Genomic DNA, 26,134 nt, shown 5'->3' on the forward strand with positions numbered 1-26,134 from the left:
TCCACCCCGAGCTTTCCCCCGGCTGTGCTCCGGGAAGGAACCCCAGTTTGTGGCTGCGCCCCCAGCCGCCGCGGGTTGCGCTCGGGGTGCGGGAGGAGCCCCGCCCGGGCGGCGGAGCCCGCGCGCGCCTCGGCCGAGCCCGGGGGCGCAGTGCGCGCTGGCGCCGGCAGGGGGCGCGCTGCGCGGCGGGGGGCGGCGCGGGCCGCGGCGCGTCTAGGCCGCGCGGCTCCCGGGTGCGCTCGGTGCCCACAAAGCGCCAGCTGAGGGGCCGCTGCGGGCCGCGCGCCGCCGAGCTGCCCGTGCCCCTCGAGCTCACCGGCCGGCCGCCCGCGCCCCCAAGCGTCCCCGCGCCGCGAGCAGCCGCGAGAGCCCAGCGGGCAGGCCGGGAGGCGGCGCCGCGGCGGAGAGGCCGGCCAGCCTGCGTGGGCCGCGCGGCGGCGGCGGCGACTCCCGGGCGGGCCCGACCCAGCGGGACCATGGCCGAGGCGGCCCCGGCTCCGGTGAGGCGGCCGCGCCCGGGGCGACGCGCCGGGGCCGGGCGGGCGGGGCGGCCGGGCGGGCGGGGCTCGGCCTGTCAGGCGGCGAGCGCGGCGCCCCGGGGCCCGCCTGCCCGGGCCGGGCTGAGGGGCGCGGCGGGCCTGGGAGGGGCCCCTTGCGGGTGGACCCCCCGCCGCCGGCGTGAGGCCCGGGGTCCCCGTCGGGGTGCGGGGTTTCTCCGGCCCCGAATGCGGGGCGAGGGGAGAGGCCAGGGGCGGGCTCCCTCGCTGGTGCCCCCCGGGGGGCGGTGGGTCGGGGTGTTCGTCGGCCGCCCCGGGAGCCCATCTCACGACAGCAGCCGGGGGGTCCCCGGGCCGGGGCGTGACAGGCGGACGCGGGGGGCCCGCACCGTGGGGGCCTGCGGAGCCGCTGTGCGGGTCCGGGGGGACCGAGTGCGTGTGTGCGTGTGTGAGTTAGGGGCCAGGGTAGGGAGCCCCTGGCCCTTGGGGAGCCCTCCGAGCTCCGGCAGGGCCCCCCTTCAGCGGCAAGTGGCAAGTTAAGGAAAAGGCGGTTCCCTGGGCGTCCACGGGGAGCCTTTAGGGCGAGAGCTGCGTTTGATCCAGCGCGGGGACTGGCCTTTGGGTAATGTTCTTGGCGCAGTTTCTCACTTTGAGGATGGGCTGCTTTTCTGTGAGGACTGGCTCGTCACCCCAAACCCCCTAACTCCTGTTCCTGGACTAGGAAGCTGCCAGGGTTGGTTGAACTAGCCCTTCATCCTCTCAGCCCCCACCTCCTGTTCCTGGCCTTCCGATTATTCCAGCTTACATTTTCTTTTTTTTTTTTTTTTATAGAGGCATGTTTTTCATTTATTTATTTATTTTGTTTGTTTGTTTTGTTTATACATGCACTGGGTACAGTCAGAAGCGCGGGAGGGTGAGAGAATTCACCAGAGCCAGAGCGGGGAGCAGAGCAGGCAGAAGGACCGAAGGACACTGCTGAGGGGAGCAGCGGGCGGCAGGAGAGGTCTGCGCGCCATGTGGGACCCTCCTCCGGTGGCCGGGGAGCAGCCGGGGATCGAACCGGCGCTGCAGCCGCGGGCAGCTTCGCAACCCAGCGCTCAACCGCTGCGCCACCTGGGAGGCCCCCAGCTTACATTTTCTACTCAAGCTTCCATCATATTCAGTCAGTGATGTTCACTGGAGGGGGAAGAGGACCACGGGGGAGCAGTAGCAGCTGAGCCAGGGAAATTGGGAGCAGGGCAACAGCCCGCCTACCCTGGGACCTATTTTGACTCTTCCAGCGCTTTTTTAAATTTTAATCTGTTAGAGATGATCATGTGTCTATACAGACCGGTCCAATAGAAATATAATGGAAGCCCTTTGTATAACTTGAAGTTGTCTCTTTGTCACATTTAAAAAGTGGAAAAAAAAAGTGAAGTTAATTTTAGTGTTATTTAATCCAGTGCGTACAAAACATTTCAGCATATAATCAGTATCAAGAGCTTATTAATGTTTTACGTTTTTACCCCCTACAAAGTCTTCCGTGTTTGTATGTATTTTGTGTTCAGCCCAGCTCCCTGGGAATAACCACATTTTCCGTGCTAGTGGCTACCAGTTGCAGGTGGCTGCCAGAGCGAACAGTCCAGGACTGTCTTATGGAGAAGAAACAGGAGAGATTTGCAATATCAACCCTGTGAGAAAAGAACAATATGCCTGAAAAAGGTAGAAGGAATTGGTATTGAGAGCATCACTGGAGAGATGTTTTAAATAGGGTGACTTTTCCTGTGGGAAGGAGAGAAGAAAGTATGTAGTAACTTCCTGATGAGTTGGAAATAGGAAGACATGTGCAGAAAAAGAAGCGATAGTGGAAGGCATTTCAGTTTACTGACCGATTTCTTTCAAAGTGGGAGGCTCTGTCATCTCTGAGATGGAGGGCAGTGGTGGACAGTCTGGACTGCTCAGCAGGAGCTCCTCCCTGAACCAGCAGTGTCAGCATCTCCTGGGGGCTTGTTAAAGAAATGCAGAACCTCCAATTTCCTTCTAGCCTCATTGAATCAAATTCTGCACTTAAACGATGCCTGTGAGTTAAGAAGTGCCGGACTAGAGGCTTGGAGGGCCAGCCCATGTGTCCACGGGCACCTGGCAGTGTTGAGGTCTCCCCAAGCGAGGAGACCATTGGTGCAGTAATCACAGGTCATGTGACTTCCTCCAGCAGTGCTCCCTCACCTGCTTATGGGATCAGAGAACTGATTCGAAGCTGGAGTTTAGGTGAACAGGTGAGAGGGAAAGACAGGTGAGTGAAGGGGCTGAAAGTGGCTGAAATGATCAACCACAGAAGAAGGCAAAGCCTGGAGGCTGATGAGCCCAGGACAAATGACCTGGGGGACCGTGAGCAGGTGAAAGGGTTGAGCTGAAGCAATGGGAGATTGAGACAGAGGGGATTATCAGTTTCATAGGAGGCTTGGTAGAGGCCATTCTCCAACCTCCTACTTGCTGTGGGACTGTCTTCCATTTATACCACTCTTTGTTTCAGAATGTATGTTGATGGGACGACCTTTTATTTTCTTGGAAAGATCCAGTTCAAAAAGTATGTAGGCCATAGTTTGCCTGCCTGGAAATCCCATGCTGGTTCTTGTTCTTCCCTCTGGAGTAACACAGGTCTAAAGTTAAATGTGTCTGTTCTCCCGTCTTTTTTTTTTTAAAGATTTATTTATTTATTTTTAAAAGCACTGGGTACAGTCAGAAGCATGGGAGGGTGAGAGAATTCACCAGAGCCAGAGCGGGGAACAGAGCAGGCAGACTGACGAAGTACACTGCTGAGGGGAGCAGCGGGTGGGGAAGGAGAGGTCTGCGCACCATGTGGGACCCTCGCCCGGCGATCAACTGACGCTGCAGAGGCTGTGGGCAGCTTTGCAGCCCAGCGCTCAACCGCTGTGCTACCAGGGGAGGCCCTCTCCCTTCTGTTTTTTAACCCTCACATACTTGACAATAGCCATCATATTTTCTCCAAATTCAACATTCTCTGCGCACTCCCCTATGGCATGGTTGTGATGTAAGCAGCGGGTGGACTAGCCAGAGCATAAGGCTGGAAGTCCTTGTCAGAGGGCACTGGGAAGGGTCTGGTGCACTTAGGCCTTTTTTTGTAGAGGAGGTGGCAGCCACCAAGCCCCAGACGGTGTGCTCTAGGGTCTTAGTGCCAGGGTGCTGGGTAGGTTTGTAAAGACCAGCTGCCTCTTCTGCTCCTTCACTGTCTTTAACCACCAAAGCAGTTCTTTTGGGTTTTGATGCCCAGGAGTGCCCCAAAGATGAGGCTTATGCAGGTGATACTAAAACTGCATTTAGATTAATCTCAGATGGCCTCTGAGGCGGTCCTTATCTGTTTTACTCTGGATTAAGTCTCCTAATATTCAGTGCTTTGTCCCATTTCTTTACTGCATGCAGACTTCTGAATGGGACGCCGAGTGCCTTACATCCCTGCCGCCCCTTCCTCTTCCTACACCCCCGGCGGCAAATGAGGCACATCTGCAGACAGCGGCCATCTCCTTGTGGACTGTGGTGGCCGCCGTGCAGGCTATAGAGAGGAAGGTGGAGGTCCACAGCCGGCGGCTGCTACACCTGGAAGGACGGACGGGCACTGCCGAGAAGAAGCTGGCCAGCTGCGAAAAGACAGTGGCCGATCTCGGGAACCAGCTGGAGGGCAAGTGGGCCGTGCTGGGGACGCTCCTGCAGGAGTACGGGCTGCTGCAGCGCCGGCTGGAGAACATGGAGAACCTGCTGAGGAACAGGAACTTCTGGATCCTGCGGCTGCCCCCCGGGATTAAAGGCGATATCCCGAAGGTAATGTCCCCACCAGATGAAAAGTGGGACCCCCAGTCCCAGGGATGTTGGTTTGGACAGGTGTTGGGTTCAGAGAACTGGGTCCTTGGGTGACCTGAGAAAATCTCACCAGATCTCCCCTTTCAGCAGCACATGGCGAGTTTCCCCACGAGGCAGAGAATCATCAAGTTATGTCCTAAAAAGTAGCTTTATTATTTTTTAAAAAGGGAAAGGAAGGGATGCTTGTGCAGACACTAGCGGGCAGAAAGAGCGGCCCCTTGAAAGGGACAGGCTTGTTAAGAGGCCTGCGGGAGAGCTGTGCAGATTCCGGGTTCTTGTCTCTGGGAGGGGTCATTCCTCTGCGGAATTGTTACCTGTTGTTAAGTTAATTGCTTCTAGGGGTGACTGGGTAGATTTGTAAAGACTGGTGATTCTCTAGAATAGTCTCCATCTCCATTCCCCACCTGTGGTCTGCGCCTCCCTTTTCTCTACAGTACTTGGTGCCTAAGGATTTTCATTTCTATAGCTGCTCTGATGACTATGTTAATCCTTCCTACCCCCACCTCCAGTTCTACTCTTGTGATGGTTCCATCCTAAATTTTCTCCTCTCAGCCTCCATCACTTAGACTGGTAAGAGATAGTCTTAAATCAGTTGCTCAGCCTGGAGGACCCCTGAAGTTGTGCTTCTCAGCAACCATTACCGTGTTCTACTTAATGCTCATTTGAAAAATCAAAGTACAGAATAGAAAACTTTGCAAAGATTTTTAAATTTTCTCTTATGCTTTCTCCTACCCACTACTCCTGAGGTGCTTTTTCCTTTCCCTTTCTGTGTGAATCTTGGTGTGGAAATGAAACTAACTGTTGTGCCCACGTCGACCAGTGCAGCCCCCAAGGACACAGACAACCGATGCAAGGGCACAAAGGAGTTTATTACGGGCTCGAGACCGGGCCCTCGACACGCACCAATGCAACGGCAGAGGTCGAGAGCCCCGAACAGAGGAAGCTGGGATATCTTATAGGGTCGCAAGTGGCGCAAATTTTGAAAGAAGCTGGCAATTACTCATTGGCTACTACAAAGGCATTTTGGCGCGCGCGGTTACAGTTTCAAACTGATTGGGCGGTTAGAGATGCTGTCCCATTTATGGATAGGACTGCCCTCATTGGCGGCTGGGGTGGTCTGCTTTTTCGTCACCAAGTGGAGTGAGGGTTGTGACTGCTGAAACTATCTCCGGAATGCGGCTGGACAAGGACTAACATCAAGGTGGAGGATATACAAAATGGCGAAACCTCAGCTAAGCTTGGTTCCACACTAACTAAATCAGTCAACATGCATTTGTTGGCTATTCTGGAGCAAGTGTTAGAGGGATGGTGAGGGGTGGGATGCAGTGCCCGCAGCTTCTGGAAGGGTGTGGGGCTCTCTGCATTTCTGGGACTACAGACAGAGCCTGTCCTCTGGCATCCTTTTCAGAAGAACCTTGCCCCAGTGCTGGGGCCCACCTTTCTGGAGCAAGGAGTCTGTCAAGTGGAAGGGAATAAACATTGCTCTTAAGTATGTGGACGATCACCCAGAGGCAGCCAGCTTCCAAATGTACCTGTTTATCCATCCATTCTTTCAACAAATGTTTCTTCAGCACTTTTTGCTGAGGGCATAGCAGTGAGCAATCTATGTAAGGGCCTCTGGAGCTTAAATTTTTTAAATTATTTATTTAAGATTTATTTTATTTTTATACAAGAGCTGGGGTATAGGTCAGAGGCACAGGAGGGTGAGAGGATTCACCAGAGACAGAGCAGGGAGCAGAACAGGCAGGCAGACCAAAAGCACTGCTGAGGGGAGCAGCCGGCGAGGCAGTAGAGGTCTTCTGCACCGTGTGGAAATCTCCCTCACCGGCCTGAAATCGAACCCGCACTGCAGAGGCTGCAGAAAGTTTCACAGCACTGCACTCAACCTGTTGTGCCACCGAGGAGGCCCTGGAGCTTAAATTTTAATGGGAAAGGAAGATAATGCAAACAAAAATACACTCAAATGTTTTAGAATTAAATATGCTACCTGGTGATTTTGTTTATTTTATTATATATTTTTAAAAGATTTATTTATGCAAACAAGAATTGGGGTACAGGCCAGAGGTGTGGGGGGATGAGAGGATTCACCAGAGACAGAGCCGGGGAGCTATACAGGTAGATCTCCTGAGATACACTCCTGAAGGCAGCAGTAGGGGAGTCAGAAGAGGTTTGTTGCGCCATGTGGGTATCTCCCTGGCCAGAGATCAAACTTGTGCTGCAGTGGCTGCAGATAGCTTCATGGTGCTATGCTTAACTCCTTGTGCCACCAGGGAGGCCCTGTACTAGAAATTTATTTACTTTCTAGTTTGTTTTTCCTGCTTTAGAATCATTCATCCTGGAGCTGATTTGTTGTTGTTGTTTTTAATTTTTTGTTTTCCATATACATAATGTAATCCTGAGGGGTTGATTTAGATTTACAAGTGAAGGATTCAGTTGATTAAGAGGGCAGTGATAGGAGGCTGGCGTGTTTTCTCTGCCTGCGTGAAGTCTGGTTAACAAAAAGATCTTCCCCTGGCAGGAGAGGCTGTCTCCACAGGTGATGGAGGTGACTGGGCCCGACTTTAAGGTGCTGGGGCAAGGAACAAATAAACACAGCAGGGACCACCCAGGAGGAGTAAGGTGGGCCCTCAGTCGTCACCACCCAGGTATAAAATGTATTTAGAGATGAGGTCTGTGGCATCAGCCTTGGGGTAAATGCGGCTGCCTCCAGCTCATGGCGACGTCAAAGGGCCCCCGCTATTCTAAAGATAGATCTAGAAACTACCGTTTATAACCACTTTTACTCCCACTCAAGTATCTGCCTGCTTTGAGCTTGGAATTCTCTACATTCCTCTGCACAGGCAGAGAGTTCCTCACGCACCTGTGACCCCAGCACCACGCCTGCCCCCCGCCTCCACCCCCTGAGTTCTTGGGCAGCCCAGCCAAAACCCGGCCTCTGCTGGCCTCTCCTTCCCACTAGTGGCCGGTGCCGGCCAGCACCCCTGCTTTCCCAGCATTTCAGCGCTGCCCAGAGGGTCGGGAAGCACCTGGGTATCAGTTCAGTCCTGAACGGAAGCACGTCCTGATCCTTTCCTGTCCGCGTCATTTTGTCACGGGTGTTTGCTGTGAGCTGTCACAGTCCTTTGTGTGGTGACGTTGGGTGAGAAGAAGCTGAGCTGTTGAGTGTCTGCACTGGCCCTCGGCTTGATTTTAGGTGCAGAGCAGAAGGTAAAGTTGAATGATTTATGTTTCCAGCCCCTAAGGGACAACATTTCTAGTTGAGGAGGAAAAGATGACACAAATGAAACAATTAGAAAATAAACCCAACTCCCTTATGGTATCATGTAGATCTTTGAATCTAATAGATGAATATGTATGTTTTCATTGCATTTTTTAATTTTGAGAGCAAAAGTATATGTATACTAGTTACCAGGATTTTTGTATACTCTTTCTTTCATAGCATCCTGTTTTTATTTTATGAGTGTACTATTTTTTAAAATTTTTTTTAAGATTTATTTATTTATGCATACAAGAACTGGGGTGTAGGCCAGAGGTGTGGGGTATAAGAGAATTCGCCAGAGACAGAGTAGGAAACAACAGGCAGATTGACTGAAATACACTGGTGAGTGGAGCAGCAGGGAGACAGGAGAGGTCTGCTGTGCCCTCTCTGGGGATCGAACTTGTGCCGCAGTGGCTGGCAATACCTTGATAGCTCTGAGGCTTAAACCCTGCTCTTGTTTTTTTGTTTTTTTTTTAATCTAGTGAGCACTGATTGAGTGGCTTCAGTGGGAGGGACTAACTAACCCCCTTGTGATTGCCATTTCAGGTGCCTGTGACATTTGATGATATTTCCATCTACTTTTCCACACCAGAGTGGGAAAAATTAGAAGAATGGCAAAAGGAGCTTTACAAGAATATCATGAAGGGCAACTACGAGTCTCTCATCTCCATGGGTGAGGCTGAATTGGCACATTTTGGATGAGGTGACAGTAGTTCCAGGAATGCTCAGAATACCCCTCTTCCTCAGTGTCCTCATTTCTTTCTTTCTTTTTTTTTTTTTTTTAAGATTTATTCATCTGTGCATGCAAGAGCTGGGGTACATACAGGCCAGAGATGCTGGGGGAAGGGAGGGGCTGAGAGGATTCACCAGAGACAGAGTGGGGAGCAAAACAGGCAGATCTACTGAAATACACTGCTGAGGGGAGCAGTGGGCAAGACAGGAGAGATCTGCTGCGCTATGTGGTTTCTCCCTGGCCGGCTGGGGATTGAACTTGTGCAGCAGAGGCTTTGGATCACTTCATAGTGCGGTGCTTAACCCCTTGCACCACCAAGGAGACCCTGTTCTCGTTTTCATTCTGTCCTTTCACACTTCAGATTCTGGTTCGAACCAAAGATTTATGATTCACCTTAGAAAAATAGAAAATCATAACCTCCTTTGTCAAATCGTGGGATAGAGAACTAAATTTTGGTTACATGTGTGCCAACTGCAGTGTTTTCTGTGGGTTTTCACCTTGAAAGGGGCTTGATGCCTCCCCCTTGGGGCACGCTGTCGCTCTCCTCAGTGAAAGCAGCAGGCCGGCAGTGCTGGAGGAGCGTGTGTGCCTTTCCTCTCCTCTGGCCTGCTTTCCTAGTGGGTAACACCCATGGTTGTCGGTGAATGGATGGGAGAAGGCACCTAGAATTTAAGAAGCTCTCCAGAACTTTGGGCCTTCGGGCCCTCAGGTCAACCGTGAGGGCTGTTATTACTCTCATTTATCTTTGTCTTACCCCCTTTTTCTCCTAGATTATGCCATGAATCAACCTGATGTCTTATCCCAGATTCAGCCTGAAGGAGAACATAACGCAGAGGAGCAGGCAGCGCCTGAGGAAAGTGAGATTCCTGCAGACCCCAGTGACGGTGAGTGGGGAAAGAGGTGGCCTGGTCCTCGTCTTCCTTTCAGGTCAGAGCTGGCTCGGGAGTGAGTGAGCAGGGCTTGGGGCTTCTATACCTCTCAGTGCTAAAGCGGGTGGCCTGAATGGATTGCCGGACATTTAAAAAAGACATGGGTTCAACTTATTCAACACATCAGCACCAAACATCTGGGGACCCTTAATTGCATTCCGTGACAGAGGTTCTGAACCCTAAATACTTAGTAAGGTAAGCCTGTCCTGAGAGCGGAGGAAGCAGTCCTATTCCCAGGGAGGGACGTGGCTTCAGGGAGTGGAGGCCGCTGTTCAGCTCACAAGTGTGGGAGTGCCGGGGAATCTGCATGGTCCCTCACAGAGGCACTTATCTAGCGAGCCAATGACATCTACCTGGGCAAAGTGGATCTTACCTGGCTTGGGAGCCAGTTGTCACTGACGCCCTAATTGTTGGTTGGCAACTGCTTGATGTTGTGTGGCAAGACTGCTAGCCGAAGTCCAGGGGCGTTGCTTCTCCCAAGTCCCACCTCTGCTGTCAGGAAAGTCATGACAAAAGTCATATGAGTTTTGTTCTTTGCTGGATTGCAAGCTCACGGGAGGTTCATCCTCCAGACATCTCTATAGATGAGCTTCTCTTATAACCTGTCCCATCCAGTTCCTTTTGTCTAACACTTTATTATGAAAATTTTCAAACCAAAAAATTGAAGTAATTTTATAGTGAATACCTGGATACCTGTCACCTAGATTCTGCCACTAACATTTTACTCCACTAGTTTATCACATATCTAATCATTTCTGCATCCCTCTGTCCTTCCACCTGTCCACCTGACTTTCAATGGACTATAAAATTAAAGCAGATATCAATACATTTCCCCCTAAATAATTCTGTGTGACTATCACTAACCTGGAATTTAATCTTCACTTTTTCTTTTTAGGTAAAATTTTATTTTATTTTATAGCTTTGTTTATTTATGCATACAAGAACTGATGTACAGGCCAGAGGTACAGGGCTGGGGTGAAAGGACTCACCAGAGTGGGGAGCAGAACAGGTAGATCCACTGAAATATACTGCTGAGGGGAACAGCCTGCGAGACAGCAGAGGTCTGCTGTGCCATGTGGGTCATCTCCCTAACTGGGGATTGAACTCAGGCCACAGTGGCTGGCTGTAGCCTGATAGCGCTGAGACTTTAATCCCTGTACCACCAAGGAGGCCCCTTGACGTAAAATGTATATACAATGAGAAGCTCAAATCATTAGTGAATATTCTGTAGAGTTTTAAGTAATGTATATGTTTGCCACACACTGTTTTTAAGAGGATGTGAGTGATCATACTTAGGCAATGTAATAGGTTGAATTTGGACAAGTCTGTATATTGTAGATACAAGTAATGAATCTCAAATCATAACAAATACAGTTGGGAGACTTGATTGATTACAGAAAGATTCATTATTAAAAATAACTTATTAGTTACTTCACACAGCTCTCAGTGAGTCTACATTAGTGTGTCATTTTGTATTTGGTGACAAATGGAAAGGATATAAGCAAATTAGTTTTGCAGTGATAGATGAAAGTTTAATTTAGTTGCTATCTTGTCAGTTTATTTTTACCTTTGTTTTCAAAGTTCCCCTTGTAGGTAATCAACTTATAGACTTTCATATATTTTTAATTATAATTAACAGACATTGTAAACATTGCATTGGCATAGTACTCTCACTTTATTCTTTACAGTTTTGGCTTGTGTTGATGATTATCAACCTGGAACCTAGAAATTTAGCAGTACTTAAAGACAGGATGCATATGACTTGGACTGATCAATATATATCATTTAAAAAAAACCCTCATGTGTCTGTTTAGAACCCTTTTTATTTTTTCATTATAGTTTTACCTATAAAAGTCATGAGACCTTTTACTCACTTAATTTGATTAATTTGGTTGCTGAAATTGGCAGCCTGAAAAGGCTTTTCACCTGTCTAAAGTGTCCTTTCAGTACTGCCTCAGTACTTGGTTTTTTAAAAAATATTTTCCAGGCTATTTTGGGGGTCCCCAAGACTAGCCCCATGTTCGAAGACTTTCTAGGAGAGCACACAGGACTCTGCACAGAGTCAAGCCCAGGGATAAGACTTACTAAGGCAAAAGGATGCAAAGCAAAAGCAGCCAAAATAAAACATACACAGGACTCAGTCAGTGGGGGAACGTAGGGACTGACTTCCCCTGGCCCTTTCAGCAGAGTCGTGGGACACATGTGACTCCCCCAGCAGGGAGTTGTGACCATGTGTGGGGAGTTTCAGAGATGCTCATTAGAAACTCAGTACCCAGCTGTTCCCCTGTCCTGGCTCATAACAAAATTGCAGGCTCCCAGAAGAAAGCGAATGTTGAATGGAAACCATACTGCACTGTACAAACAGGCTTAGGAGGCACCCTTAAGGGAGGGGTTTTTTAATTGGAGTAGAGAGGTTTGCCAGCTCAGGGCCAACTCTGCCAGCAGGTCTTTCTAAGGATCGCAGCCTCAGGCGAGGTGTATTAGCACAGACCTATTTTAGAATTTCTTCCTCTTACATGTCAAAAAAATCCTGGTTCCTTTTAATACTATTAAATTGCCTGGTCATGAAGGTGCTTCACAGATTGTCCACACCAAGGCCAGGCACAGGACACTCCGACGAGGCCGCTTTGGTGACGACAGTAATAAAATAGCCCTTTGGTAAATTCTTCTCACCTAGCTCTACATGATAAAATAATTTTTTCGTCTTGTTCTAATAGGAAAAAAAAAAAAACTGCTTTAATTTTTGAGCAAATAGTTTTTTCTCTAACATCATCTTTTTAAAATCAATTTTAGTATTTAAAAAATTTTTAATTAAAAAAATTAATAGACCATGAAATCTGTTGCTAGACCACTGTGTTTATATTCGAATATTGACATACTTTTAGAAATCTTAATTTTCTAAAATACACCTGAGTTTCATCCCTATATCTTAGATAATAAAGCCTGTAATTTATTGCATTCCATTTTAGAACTTTAGGATGAAAGTACATTATAATGAGATGAAAATTCATAGCTAGAAGTGACTTGGGGCAGGTGATAGTATCATCTGGCTCCCTTTTTTCTCTGACTTTTCTTCTTATGTCCAAATACCTTGCAATTAATTTTATAATCAGTCACCATCATCTGAATCCAATGAAAAGAAAGATAAAACTCTTTATATCCTCCTAAACATTATCTATTGATGCCTAGTCTCTTAGATAAAATTGCATACAATTTCATATGTAGAAATTAGTAGAAACTACAGAAAAACAGACTTGAGGCTTTCTGAAATTCTTCTTTAACTCCATTACTAGGGCTGATCTACAGCCAAATGGCCATTATTTGGTCCTTAGTGGTTTTAAAGTTTTACCCCAGTTTTTTTGAATTTTTTTTTTAAAGATTTATTTATTCACTTACACAAGAAACTGGTACAGACCATATGTGCGGGAGGGTGAGAGGATTCACCAGAGACAGAGCAGGGAACAGAAAAGGCAGACTGACAAAATACACTGCTGAGGGGAGTAGTGGGCGCGTGAGGAGAGGTCTGCCGCGCCATGTGGGACCCTCGCCGGCTGGGATTAAACTGGCGCTGTAGAGGCTGAGGGCAGCTTCACAGCACGCCGTTCAACCGCCTGCGCCTCCAGGAGAGGCCCTTAACCGCCTGCGCCTCCAGGAGAGGCCCTTTTTTAGAATTCTTTGGGAAAAAACTTTACCCAAGAAGTTCAGATGGAATAGTCACGAGAGGTGCACTGGCTAGCCCTTCTCCTAGGTCCCAAACTTTGTACTCCAAGACTCTCAAATGACCCAAAAGTAAAATAATTCATTCCTATGACTTGTAGACTTGGGGAGATTTTGATCATTGTAGTTTCAGGTGTATCGATGTTTATCCCTGTTCTCTCTGGCCTGGGGAGTCCCTCTTTTCTGAAACAGTCAGTGACTAAAGCTAATCCCAACATGAGACCCTTTCAGTTCAACCTTCTTATGAACCTTCATTCCAGATGATAAAATTTCAGCTTATTACGCAAATACCACATTCTCTTGGCTTTGTTACAACCTCACACCTGTTTCACAAAAAGTCTCAAAAGATAAGTGTTTGTTTCTCCTAATGGTAGTTTTGTGTGTTGAGTGATTTTTGTTGCCTGTTTGAGTAGTTGTAGTTCAGCCTGTTCCCCTCATTGACGCCTGCATGCACGTCCCAGTCCCTTGTGGACAGCACAGGCCCTTGTCTGTCAGAACACACAGTCAGACCTCCTCATAGTTCAGGTAACACTCAGCTAGTATAGACATTAAAATCTTCTATTTTCTTGTCACCAGCCTGTTTTTAACCACCTGTAACAACCTCAATGTTCATTGATTTCCTCTTATCTAATCAGTGTTCAGCTTTACGCTGTTCTCTGGTTTCCTGCAAAGCCTGTTGCTTGTGTGAAGCAATGATCCTATTTTCATTCTGTGCCTCCTTATGTCTGCACTGTAGATTCCTCAGACCTATGAGGAATGTGCTTGGAGTGCCAATGTGGTGACCTGACTAGCACGTGCCCACGGTAACCACACAGTTGTCTGTGTTAGGTCGCCGTGGTGTCCCGTTCTTGACTCCTTTCATGGCACTTCCTAAAGGCCCTCCGCTCCTCCACTCCCAGGCTTCTGCCAGTTGGTATTAGACACTGCAGTGTTCTGTGACTGCAGCACCAAGAACCAATGACACATTCCCTCTGTTGTGCTGACCTAACTAGTTTAACCACCGGAGGAGCATTTACCATAGTCATTCAGTAAGAAGGGTCAGCTCCCTGGGGTTTGCCAAGCTTAGTGGAGACACACTCAGCTCTCGGCGCTAACAGCAGCTGCCAGTCACATCTTGGGAGAACTGGTAGGTTTGCTTGGCTGGTGGCCTCCATGGTGTTTATGGCTGGCTGCCGACTATTGCTGGAACAGAAGATTGGAAAGTCCTAATTCCCGCCAGTGTTGGACTCCTGAATAAACGATGGGACAGCTATAAAAAGCAACGTGCAAGACCTCTGCACACTGCTGCAGACTGTTCAGAATATGTGGTCATGGAAACATCAAGGTATAGAACAGTTCGTGTAGTATGCCACATAAAGAGGGAAAATGCAAAAATGTATACATACTTGCTTATTTTCACAAAGAAACAATGGCCAATAAAAACAAGAACCAGGGCCTCCCTGGTGGCTCAGCGGTTTAGCGCTGGATTGTGAAGCTACCCACGGCCTCTGCAGCACCAGTTCATTTCCCGGCCGCTGGGCGAGGGTCCCACATGGCATGCAGACCTCTCCTGCCGCCCGCTGCTCCCCTCAGCAGTGTGCTTTGTCAGTCTGCCTGTTCTGTTCCCCGCTCTGGCTCAGGTGAATTCTCTCACCCTCCTGTGCTTCTGACTGTACCCAGTGCTTGTATAAATAAATAAATAAATCTAAAAAAAAAAAAACCAAGAACCAATAAAGATAGCCACCTAGGGCCTCCCCTGGTGGTGCAGCGGTTGAGCACTGGGCTGCAAAGCTGCCCGCAGCCTCTGCAGCGCCAGTTCCATCCCCGATGAGGGTCCCACATGGTGCTACAGACCTCTCCTGCCGCGCCCGCTGCTCCCTTCAGCAGTGTGTTTCGTCAGTTCTCTCACCCTCCCTTGCTTCTGACTGTACCCAGTGCTTGTATAAATAAATCTTTAAAAAAAAAAAAAGAAAGAATAGCCACCTATACAGGGTGAAAGAAATTAGAGAGGATGGACTTTTCCAAATGTACCTTGTTTAAATTTTTGATTTTGGGGTCTTATAAATATCTTACATAATTTCAAAAAGCAAAATTAAAACAAATGTTCAAGGTATTTTATGGTTTCAGTCTTGACATTCAAGTCTTTAATATATTTTGAATTAATTTTTGTGTATGCTGTTAGTGGTCTAATTTCATTCTTTCATAATGTGGCTATCCTGTCTTCCCAACACCATTTATTGAAGAGACTGTCCTTTCTCCATTGTATTTTCTTGGCTCCCTTGTCATATAGTACTTGTCCATGTACATTTTTTTTTTCACATTTTAAAAGGACAGGCTTGTTAGGAAAAGGCAAAAAGAGGCACCTGCAAAGTCACAGGGACAAGAGAGCTCGTGTACACACCATTTGAACTATATCTCTAGCAGGATATCTCCTAAAGATTAAAACAACAAACCAAATTTGTATTTTTTTTAAGATTTATTTATTTATGCATACAAGAGCAGGGGTACAGGCCAGACATATTGGGGGTCACCAGAGACAGAGTGGGGAGCAGAACGGGCAGACTGACTGAAATACACTGCTGAGGGGAGCAGCGGGGAGACAGGAGAGGTCTGCTTCGCCATGAGGGTTGCTCCCTGGCCGGCCAGGGATTGCACTTGTACTGCAGAGGCTGCGAATTGCTTTATAGTGTGGTGCTTAACCCCTTGCGCCACCAGGGAGGCTCCCAAATTTGTATTTTTAATAATGATTTTCAAGCATATTTGATAAAGCAGAGTTTATATTAATATCACTAGGAACCAAGATTTTCAGAGTAAGAAAAAAGATATAAGAATAAATTCAAAGGATTTAATTAAAACCATGTGCTCTGAAATAGGATTCACAACTGTTAATATGAACTCATGACACTACTTTTTCCCAAAAGGTGTGTATTTTGTGGCTCTGTCATTGGCAGCCCTAGAACCTGTGACAGCCTGTTAGTAACTCCCAGCTTTGCCAGCCAGATTGGGGGCCCAAAACGCCGTTCCCAGAGGTCACTGTGTGCCTGGAGCAGGGAATGTGCAGGATATTTTGTCTTTCTCGAAGTGAAGGAAACTAGATGTTTGGTATGAAGAGAGAGATCTGATCAAAAGGGGCGCCCGCTGGCCAAAGAAGGGACGATTTGAGCATTAAGAATAGTGACTAAGGGCCTCCCCGGTGGCGCAGCGGTTGAGCGCTGGGTTGCGAAGCTGCCCGCGTCCTCTGCGGTGCCGGTTCGATCCCCGGCTGCTCCCCGGCCACCAGAGGAGGGTCCCACATGGCGCGCAGACCTCTCCTGCCGCCCGCTGCTCCCCTCAGCAGTGTCCTTCGGTCCTTCTGCCTGCTCTGCTCCCCGCTCTGACTCTGGTGAATTCTCTCACCCTCCCGCGCTTCTGACTGTACCCAGTGCATGTATAGACAAAACAAACAAACAAACAAATAAAATAAATAAATAAATAAATAAACATGCCTCTATTAAAAAAAAAAAAAGAATTAAAAAAAAAAAGAATAGTGACTAAAATGGATTAAAAATATGTGTAACATGTGAGTTCAGAATGATCTAAAAAATGTCACTTAACTCACTAGTTTTCTGAAGCACTAATTCATCATTCAGAAAATTGATGAGGAGAAGCAATTAAACATCATAAATAGGGCCTCCCTGGTGGCGCAGCGGTTGAGCGCTGGGTTGCGAAGCTGCCCGCAGCCTCTGGGACGCCGGTTCAATCCCCAGCTGCTCCCCGGCCACCAGAGGAGGGTCCCACATGGCGCGCAGACCTCTCCTGCCGCCCGCTGCTCCCCTCAGCAGTGTACTTCGGTCCTTCTGCCTGCTCTGCTCCCCGCTCTGGCTCTGGTGAATTCTCTCACCCTCCCGCGCTTCTGACTGTACCCAGTGCTTGTATAAACAAACAAACAAACAAATAAATAAATAAAACATGCCTCTATAAAAAAAATAAATAAATAAAAAATAAATAAAAAATAAACATCATAAATATCTCACATTTTTGGTGAACAGAAAGTTCATCCTCTAGAGAGCTACTGAAAGAGGCTTTTCCTTCTACCCAGTCTCTCCTCTTCTGCGTGCTCCCTTCATATGTGTGTATATAAAATCTGAAAGAAAAACAAGGCCAAGTTGGACTGTTTGCTCCACGTCAGCCTCATCGCTAAGTGGGGAGTTGGAAAGGCAACCTGCATGTGAGCTAAAAGGCAACCTGTGTTCCCCGGTCTGCAGGCCCTGGTCCTTGTGGCCTGCATTTCTGCTCTGGGCATGGCTTTAGATCTCAGGTGTTCTAATTGATTTAAAAGGCATTGGGCAAAACAGATGAGTTCTTCTCATTTGTCTGGAATGAAACCATAACCTGCCCACAGGGTTTTTGTTTTTATTAATAAAACAGAGCTTGAATTTACTCTCTGGACTTTGTCAGCTTGCCAGTTTTTGAGGCCAAAAAAAGGCGATGTAGACTCGGCTTGACTGGCAAGCACAGCTGTTGCTGGGCTGACCAAATGAGGCGTGCTATGTGCAGAGCCTGTGGGACTTGCAAATACTAGCTCCAACCGCCGAGGAGACAATGATCTGTATCATTTAATAGGCAAAGGTGACATGATTTCTTGGAAGGAACCCAGAATTGGGGGCCTGAAAAGTCTATGTCCCAGGAGTCAGCTCTATATTCTGGTCTAACTTTGTAATTCCAGAAATCTTTTTTTTTTTTTGGAAAATTTTTTTTTAAATGAACATTTAAAAGAGACTTTTTTGGTCACTTTGTTTTCTTTTGCTTTTTTTATGGAATATTTTAAAGCAAACTGGTAATATGGCATTTCACTGTAAATACTTCCTTGTTGACAGAGGCTCACTGAAACTTCTGTGGACACCCTCTACTTAACTGGAGAAAATATCCTCTGCTTCATGATTTCATAAAAAAGCTGTGGGAGAAAGTAGTGAAAACAGTTTGAAAGTAAGAATGCTAATGAAATGAAAGATACTATTGAAAATAGGTAATTTCTGACTATCCTCTCCAAAATATATTTGTCATTTGACATAGGTTTCCTAAAAATAATGAGTCAAGTTTAATCTCTCATATAAAAATACAAAAATTTGGTGGCTTTTTTTTTTTTGAACATTTTATTTTGAGTAGAGGAACTGGGGTGTAGGCCGATGTGGGGGTGGCGAGAGGATTCACCAGAGACAGAGTGGGGAGCAGAACAGGCAGATCTACTGAAATCCACTGCTGAGGGGAGCAGCGGGGAGACAGGAGTGGTCTGCTATGCCTTGTGGGTTAGGCCCTGGCCAGGACTGAACTGAGGCCTTAGCTGTAATAGCACTGAGACCTGGAGGCACCAGGGAGTCCCCAAATTTGGTTTCATTTTGAACTGGTTCTCTAGGTGCATGTGTTTTTATTTTTTTTTTTTTTTTTTATAGAGGCATGCTTTATTTATTTGTTTGCTGGTTTCTTTGTTTGTTTTTGTTTATACATGCACTGGGTACAGTCAGAAGCACGGGAGGGCGAGAGAATTCACCAGAGCCAGAGCGGGGAGCAGAGCAGGCAGAAGAACCGAAGTACACTGCTGAGGGGAGCAGCGGGCGGCAGGAGGGGTCTGCGCGCCATGTGGGACCCTCCTCCGGTGGCCGGGGAGCAGCCGGGGATCGAACCGGCGCCGCAGAGGCCGCGGGCAGCTTCGCAACCCAGCGCTCAACCGCTGCGCCACCGGGGAGGCCCTGCATGTGTTTTTAAAAAGCCTGTCCCATTTTATTGTTACAAGTAGAGAAATACTGAAACAAAAAAAAATATTTTGGCAAAACAATGTTCAGAAAACCATCGTGATGATTTTTCACTTTCTGATGCAAGTCCTTGAAGGTCATTCTATTCCCGCACCTTCCTTCCCACCCTCCAACAGAGCCTGGCATCTCAACGTCAGATATTCTGTCTTGGATTAAACAAGAGGAAGAGCCTCAGGTTGGGGCCCCACAGGAGTCCAAGGAGAGTGACATATACAAAGGCACCTATGCTGGTAAGTGATGCCCCGGAGGCGATCCATCCTGGGCCAGCACTGAGAAGCAGCTGATGGAATGGGGCCGTAGGGACAAGGAAGTGGGGTGTCAGTGGGGAATGGGTTGCGGGAGAGACATGCTCAAATAAGTCAAAACTGAGTGTGAAGTGAAGCTAAGATAAATTGTGAGACAACTCTTACATGTAAAGACAAATTACAGTTGCCAGAAGAAGAATAAATGTGTGCAGGTGGACCACTGTGAGGGCAGGGACAGAACATGTGTGATCATGGAAGAAGGACAGAGCAGCGCGGGGAGGGGGGGAGTGACATGCACCGGGGACCAAGCTGTCACTAGCGGTGTGAACGGAGTTGAATGAAGAGCTCTCCCTCAGGGAGGACAATGACGGGAGAAGAAAGATATTCTGTTGCTGCCATCTGGGTAGAGGGTTAAGGTTAGGGCATCCCAACCTTAGTGAAGTTTATTTGTTTGTTTTAAAGATTTACTTGTGCATATAAGAACTGGGGTGTAGGCCAGAGGTGCGGGAGGATGAAAGGATTCACCAGAGACAGAGTGGGGAGCAGAACAGGCAGATCCACTGAAATCCACTGCTGAGGGGAGCAGCAGCGAGACAGGAGAGGTCTGCTGCGCCCTGTGGTTCAGGTCCCTGGCTGGGGATAGAACTCATGCCACAGGGGCTGGCTTGATAGCACTGAGACTAACCCCTATTCCAGGGAGGCCCTGAAGTTTGGTTTTAATACCTTCTGTGCCCTGTGTTCTTTCAGACTCCAGGAAATAAAAATAAAAAGTAACAGTTTCTGCTCCTACAAAATTTATATCTGGGAGGCACATATCAATAGAATAGCTAAGTGCCAAGGTGAGCAGGATGGATGACTTTAAAAAATCAGAAGTCAGAATGGGGCCTTAGAACATTGCTGTGAAGCAATGTGGGCAGGCAGAAGGGGTGACTTTTGCAAAAGGAAGGACAGAATGAGCAAGGGCGGAGAAGCAGAAATGCCTTTCTTTATTTTCAGGGAAAGGAAAGACGGCAATCTAGTGAGGGGTTTGGCAGGCAGAGGGACGGGGTTAGGTGAGCAGGCCGGCACAGGGGCCACAGCACCCTAGGAGTGAACAGGAACGGGGAAGCCTCATGCAAGCTAGGGAAGGAGGTTCTTCCTCTTTCACACCGGGCCCTGGAGGACCAGCGCATCCCTCAGGATTTCCCAGGGAACTTGATTGCTGTCTCAGCCCCACACAGCCTCTCCCTCTGGCTGTCAGAGCCAGGAGTTCTGTTAAGGGGGGCTGGGAGCACTGTTTGGGGGTCTGGGAAGATCAGGGTTGGTGAGCGCTGCTGACGGGGTGGTGCTCTCTGCAGATGAAGAGCTTGTCGTCAAAGCTGAAGGCCTTGCCAGAGCCTCCTTGTGCCCCGAGGTTCCAGTCACCTTCTCTTCTCCACCAGCACCGGCCGCCAAGGATACTTTTTCAGACGTGGCGTTCAAAAGCCAGCAGGCTGCCTCGGTGACCCCGTTTGGACACCCGGCCCCTGACCTGGCCGACGCCTCCGAGGGCCAAGTGACTTTCACGCAGCTGGGCAGCTACCCGCTCCCGCCCCCGGCCGGGGAGCAGCTGTTCGCGTGCCACCACTGCGGCAAGAGCCTCAGCCAAGACATGCTGCTGACCCACCAGTGCGGCCACCCCGCCGAGCACGCCGCGCCCTGCGCCCAGTGCCCCAAGCACGTTCCCCAGCCGGCGGAGCTCGGCAGCACGGCCCACGCCGGCCAGACGCCGCCCACCTGCCCGCACTGCGCCAGGACTTTCACGCACCCGTCCCGGCTCACCTACCACCTGCGCGTCCACAGCAGCACCGAGCGCCCTTTCCCCTGCCCCGACTGCCCCAAGCGCTTTGCGGACCAGGCGCGGCTCACCAGCCACCGGCGCGCGCACGCCAGCGAGAGGCCCTTCCGCTGCGCGCAGTGCGGCCGCAGCTTCAGCCTGAAAATCAGCCTCTTGCTCCACCAGCGGGGCCACGCGCAGGAGCGGCCCTTCTCCTGCCCGCAGTGTGGCATCGACTTCAACGGCCACTCGGCCCTGATTCGCCACCAGATGATCCACACCGGCGAGCGCCCCTACCCCTGCACGGACTGCAGCAAGAGCTTCATCCGCAAGGAGCACCTGCTGAACCACCGGCGCCTGCACACGGGCGAGCGGCCCTTCAGCTGCGCGCACTGCGGCAAGAGCTTCATCCGCAAGCACCACCTCATGAAGCACCAGCGCATCCACACGGGCGAGCGGCCCTACCCCTGCTCCTTCTGCGGCCGGAGCTTCCGCTACAAACAGACGCTCAAGGACCACCTGCGCTCGGGTCACGGCGGCGGCTGTGGGGGTGACCCTGACCCCCCGGCACCACCGCCAGACCCACCAGGTCCCCTCCTCCCTGGGCTCGAAACCTCTGGCCTAGGCGTTAACCCCGACGGCCTAGAGGCCACTCCGTGGTATGGGGAAGGAAGTGTGGGGGGAGTTTTGTAACTCCTGTTTTTTGTGGTTGCTGGTACTTACTGGCCACCCGGCAAGAGAAAGCCGGGCAGCCCCTCCACCCCACTCCCCCCAGCAGTTACTCCGCAGCTTGATGACTTGGGGTCTTCTGCACGTGGCTAGAGGTGTGCGGTTTAGGGACTTCATATTACAAAACACCATATTTTGAGGCCCAGGAAGGCCTGGGAAAGGAGTCCAGTATCCCCATGTTTTAAAAAATATCACCTAAGCAGAAGTTATGAGAATGGTACAGAGGCTGGAAAGCAAGCTCTGGCCTCTGGCAGCCTGTCCCAGGGCAGTAGGTGTGTCAGGATCCCAGCTCTAGTGCAGGGTTGCAGGGGGAGAGCCTGGAGCTGCCTGTCCATCTGCAGGCTGCAGAGAGTTGAACTGGGTCCTTTATTCTTGCGGCTAAGCTGGCCGTTCAAAAGGGCCAGGCCGAAACCCTGCTTCCCTTCGCCCGGTCCAGCTGCGTCTGCCACCTGCTGGTGTCGCTGTCTCTCCGGAAGCCCTGACTCCAGGCCGCCTGCCCAGGCCTCCCAGATCAGTTCTCACACGTTTTGTTGTATGTTGGGTGAAGGAGAAATCTGACTTTAAAAGCTCCTCAAAGAGAACAGTTCTTGGCTTAGTTTGATTGGAAACATTCAGACTCTTACTGGCATTGAAATTGCTACAAACCTTTGCTGAGGTCCCAGTTAAGAAATTTGCTAGGAGTGTTAGCCCCGGCTTGAAAAGCTGCAGATGACAGATGATGGCCTAAAATCTGAGTCTGAGCCTTGATTCTTAGTCATTTGCATCACATTCTTCCTAATCTGTGCCAGCCAGTAAGCTGATACCAGCCTGGTGGCTGGTATTCTTGACCACGGTCGGCAGAAAAGATCCCAGCACTTGCCAGGAGCAATTCAGTTTCCAAAAGTGTGAGTGGACACTAGGCTTTCATTTCCTCAGCAGTGAGTGTGATGAGGGTGTCCACCCACCCGGCTCCACGAGCAGGCAGCGTGCAGAGGGAGGGGCTTCCGGCATGGCTGAGAGCTAAGGCCAAGCGCAGACAAGGACAGCCTGTGGCCGCCAGATCTTGTTGAGGCCAGTCAGTCACCTGGCCACATCCAAGCCCAGTCCCACCGAGTGGCTTGCGGCTGGGTATAAGTCCCTTTTCTCTGCACACCTCATGTCTCCATGTCCGAAGTGAGGCTGGTGAAAGGCATAAAGTGGGCCTCCAGAAAAAAACTGAAAGAAATCTTGTGATACGTTTCTTCTCTTGCCAAAATCCTATCTTTCTCTGGCTTCTATCCAGGCAAAGCCAAATAAAATGGAAAAATCAAAGTAGAAACATTCTTGCTGAAACTTGACTGAAATCAGTTTGATTTGTTATTTTACTCTCGCTGGGAGCCCGAGGTAGGAGATAGAGAATACGGAAGTCCTGCGTCTCGGGCAGAGCAGCTGTCGGTGCCTGGAACAAGGTCTGCGGGTGTAGAGATAGGACACTGTTGATGAAGTGGCAAGGGAAAGACTCATTTTCCCCCTTATCACCTCGCCCAACCTTCCTCCTGCCCCACACTAGGAAAAAGTATTTCCCCGGCTAGCTTTGCTCCTGGGAAGGCTCTGTCTGAACTTGCTGCTCTTCAGGATAATCACATCTATAAAGTACCTGGTCTGCAGCAGTCACAATACCGGGAATCTTGGGGGGCTGAAGATGTGTGTGTGAGGCCTAGCCTGCTGTCCTGCCTGCGCTCCGAAGGCAATGAGGAAAACCGAAGGGTCCAGAATAACCAAGACATGATGAGCAAAAAATCCTGGCCTGTGAGGACTGGGAACATGCTGGCTAGAACTTGGACCCATGCCAGGGGGAAATTCGAGGGTTCTGGGAATTCCAAAGCCAGGGCTCCGACATCTTCAGTGACCCACTAGGAACTTGAGTGTGCGCTCCAGCTGTGGTTGGCACCCCGATCCCTAACAAGACAGGAGAAGGGCCCAAGTAGTGTGTTTAGGTAGTGAGCTCCCCTCTGTGGGTAGACATTAAGCACTGGCCGGGGCACGCTGGAAAAGGGTTCCTGCGCCAGGCGTGTGTTGGACTAGACGTCACAGAAAATTCTAAAGAGATTGAGAACCAGAGCTTATTAATGAGAGACCCGTGGATGAGAGCGCTGCGGAGAGGCGACACAGTCCCTTGTGCAGGTAACCAGAGCTGCCAGGGGCCCAGGCTTCGGCCAGAAGAGAACCCAGTTCAGAGCCAATGAGGCGAGAGCCTTGAAACACCGACAGGGAAGGAACAGGGCCTCGCCCACAATGGGAGTGGGTGTCGTCCAGCCCCCCACCCTGCGGGGGCCAGCGAAACTCTGCTGCTGTGCATTCCTGTCCTCTCCCCAGCCCTGCCATGGAGAGCTCTAAGAAGTCTGGGCTTGAAATCTAAGAGTGGATGAGTAAAGTGGGTTTGTGGAAAAAAAAGTCCAGCAGAGGTTTCAGTGTGGGGGGGGAGACTTGACCCCCAAGGGCGCCTGAGACACATGCCTGCTGCTGCAGTGCCCGAGGACTGGTCGGCACCACTGGACAGGGCAGGAGCAGCAGCCCCGGCTCTCCGTCGGCCGCCATCTGGGCTGCGAGGGCCGCTGTCACCGTTAGAGGAACCTCTGGCTCAGCCGCAGAGGAGAAAGTGAAGTTGATTGCTCGTCGAGAAAGTGAAAGTGGCCAGTCTTTCCTGTGGGTACTGGGCCTGCCTTCGCGGGGCTCTGGCGGGAGCGGCGTGTTAGGAAACCCGCTGTCGTTGGGAGAGTCCCTGGAGCTCCTGCTGGGCGACTCTGCTGGGCTGCCTCCTGGAGCATCCTTGGGCGGCTTGTGTGTCCATGCCTGCCCACCGGGCTGGGCCCTGCGGCTCGCGGGGGATCACTGATGTCCGCTGTCTGAGCAAAAGCCAAGGACCCGAGCTCCCGTACCATTCCAGTGCGACGGAGAACCCACGCTTCTGCTCAGATTTCCTCTGGAGGGGGGCAGGACGCCCTGTTCACCCCCCTCAGGAACTTCTTGGACAACAAAATGCTGTGAGGGCCGCTCAGTGGCAATGGGTAGAAGCAGGTCTTTCCCCTCCAAGGCTCTTGCTGATGAGGAGCTCAGTTTGTCAGGTTTATGTTTTCTCTGTGCCCAGTGGGTACCTTTGGCCCTGTTCTCTTGTCTCTGCCTTATCTGCAGTCCCTCGCCACAGGGTTTGCACGCGGAGGACATTGACTAGGGAAGTGTCAGGCTCCTACAAGCAGAAGATACTCCCATTGGGTCAGGTTGTGGGGGAGCCCGTGGGGAAGGGGGAGCACTCCAGGCCTTCACATAAAGACACCGTGTGGATTAGTGGTTTGGAGCAAGCACAGAGCCAGACCTCCATGCACGTCCTGCAGCAGACGTCACATCTGCTGTATTGTGTGACCATCACAACCTAGTTTCCTTATCTGCAAAGGAAGGAGATGAGGAGGGAAATGTGGAAGGTGCTTAGCGGGGTGCACAGAAGGTGCCCCACGTGGTAGCTGTCAGGAGAGCTCACAGGGCCAGACAGGGCAGTGCTAAAGTGGGCTGGACTTGAAGTGGACAAACAGGCTGCCGTGCGGAAGCCCGCGTTGCGTGATGTTGGCATCTGGCTCGCGGTCTCTGCTGGCATGGAGCCTGCTCCTCTGCTCTCTTCCTCACCTGCTGTGTGTCACGGCGGCACATGGCTTGGTTCTCTTGGTTTCAGATTCTAAGGTGTGGGGTCTGGCCCAGCAACTCTTTCTGTACCAGACCACAGGCGTTTCCAGTCAGCCCCTGGACTAGCTCCCCTCGGGTCAGTGCGCATCTTGGTTCCGCGCCCTGCTCAGGCGCTGTGGGCCGCGGGCTCACTTGGGGCGGGCAGGTGGCAGCACAGGACGGCACAGCTCTTACAGGATCAGAGAGAATCTCACCCCGGACGAGGGTCCTTAAAGGACTTCTCCATCAACACTGTCAGAGACCAGAGCTTACTGTCCCTTGCATAAAGGACTTGGAACATGCTGTTTATGTTCTCGCAAAGGATTAATTTGTCACTTTCTAGGGTGTTATTGCTTCTTTTCTGGTCCTGCTCCAGAAACTCTGGCCACAATATATATATATACACACACACACACACATACACACCCACAGTGACTTTGATCTGTTAGATTGCCTCTTCAAAACATTTTACCCCCGAAGACCAACCACGTATTAAAGATGCAGATAGATACAGTCCACTCAGAGAAACCTCAAAAGCTTGTGCTGTGATGCTCTCAAAAGTTCCCAGGTCACATTTCAAATAAAATTTGATAAAACTTCACTGGGCTATGTGGCTCTGTGTGTGTGTGTGTGTGTGTGTGTGTGTGTGTGTGTGACAGCAAAGCCAGTATGTATTGTGAAATCTTTTTTATTTATGCATACAAGAGCTGGGGTGTAGGTCAGAGGTGTGGGGGGTGAGAGGACTCACCAGAGACAGAGTGGGGAACAGAACGGATGGATCCACTGAAACGCATTGCTGAGGGCAGCAGCAGGGAGACAGGAGAGGTCTCCAGATTTGCATGTCTGCCTTGGAGTCTCCCCTGTGCTGAAATTAACAAGTAGACTTAGGGGTTAAAATGGAATCACTGGACCAGGAAAAGCCTCAGTCCTCAAGC

General features: G+C 50.1%; 1 protein-coding gene across 1 annotated transcript; it reads left to right on the plus strand.

Moving 5' to 3' along the window:
* Positions 1-450: 450 nt before the first annotated feature.
* On the plus strand, positions 451-25,810 carry ZNF398 (zinc finger protein 398). Its single transcript, XM_037515406.2, has 6 exons — positions 451-500; positions 3,918-4,313; positions 8,158-8,284; positions 9,115-9,228; positions 18,875-18,988; positions 20,341-25,810. The coding sequence occupies exons 1-6, from the start codon at positions 477-479 to the stop codon at positions 21,489-21,491; spliced, it is 1,926 nt and encodes a 641-aa protein (XP_037371303.1). The 5' UTR covers positions 451-476; the 3' UTR covers positions 21,492-25,810.
* The last annotated feature ends 324 nt before the right edge of the window (positions 25,811-26,134 follow it).

Source organism: Talpa occidentalis, unplaced genomic scaffold (genome assembly GCF_014898055.3).
Source record: "Talpa occidentalis isolate TD23 unplaced genomic scaffold, MPIMG_talOcc4v2.1, whole genome shotgun sequence".
In the NCBI taxonomy this organism is placed as follows: Eukaryota; Metazoa; Chordata; class Mammalia; order Eulipotyphla; family Talpidae; genus Talpa; species Talpa occidentalis.

Bases quoted from the DNA above. Each gene is read 5' to 3' on its own strand.
- ZNF398 (XM_037515406.2), top strand. From the start codon at position 477: ATGGCCGAGGCGGCCCCGGCTCCG. The intron at 4,314-8,157 runs GTAATGTCCCCA...TTGCCATTTCAG, and splicing joins TTAAAGGCGATATCCCGAAG to GTGCCTGTGACATTTGATGA. The intron at 9,229-18,874 runs GTGAGTGGGGAA...ACCCTCCAACAG, and splicing joins TCCTGCAGACCCCAGTGACG to AGCCTGGCATCTCAACGTCA.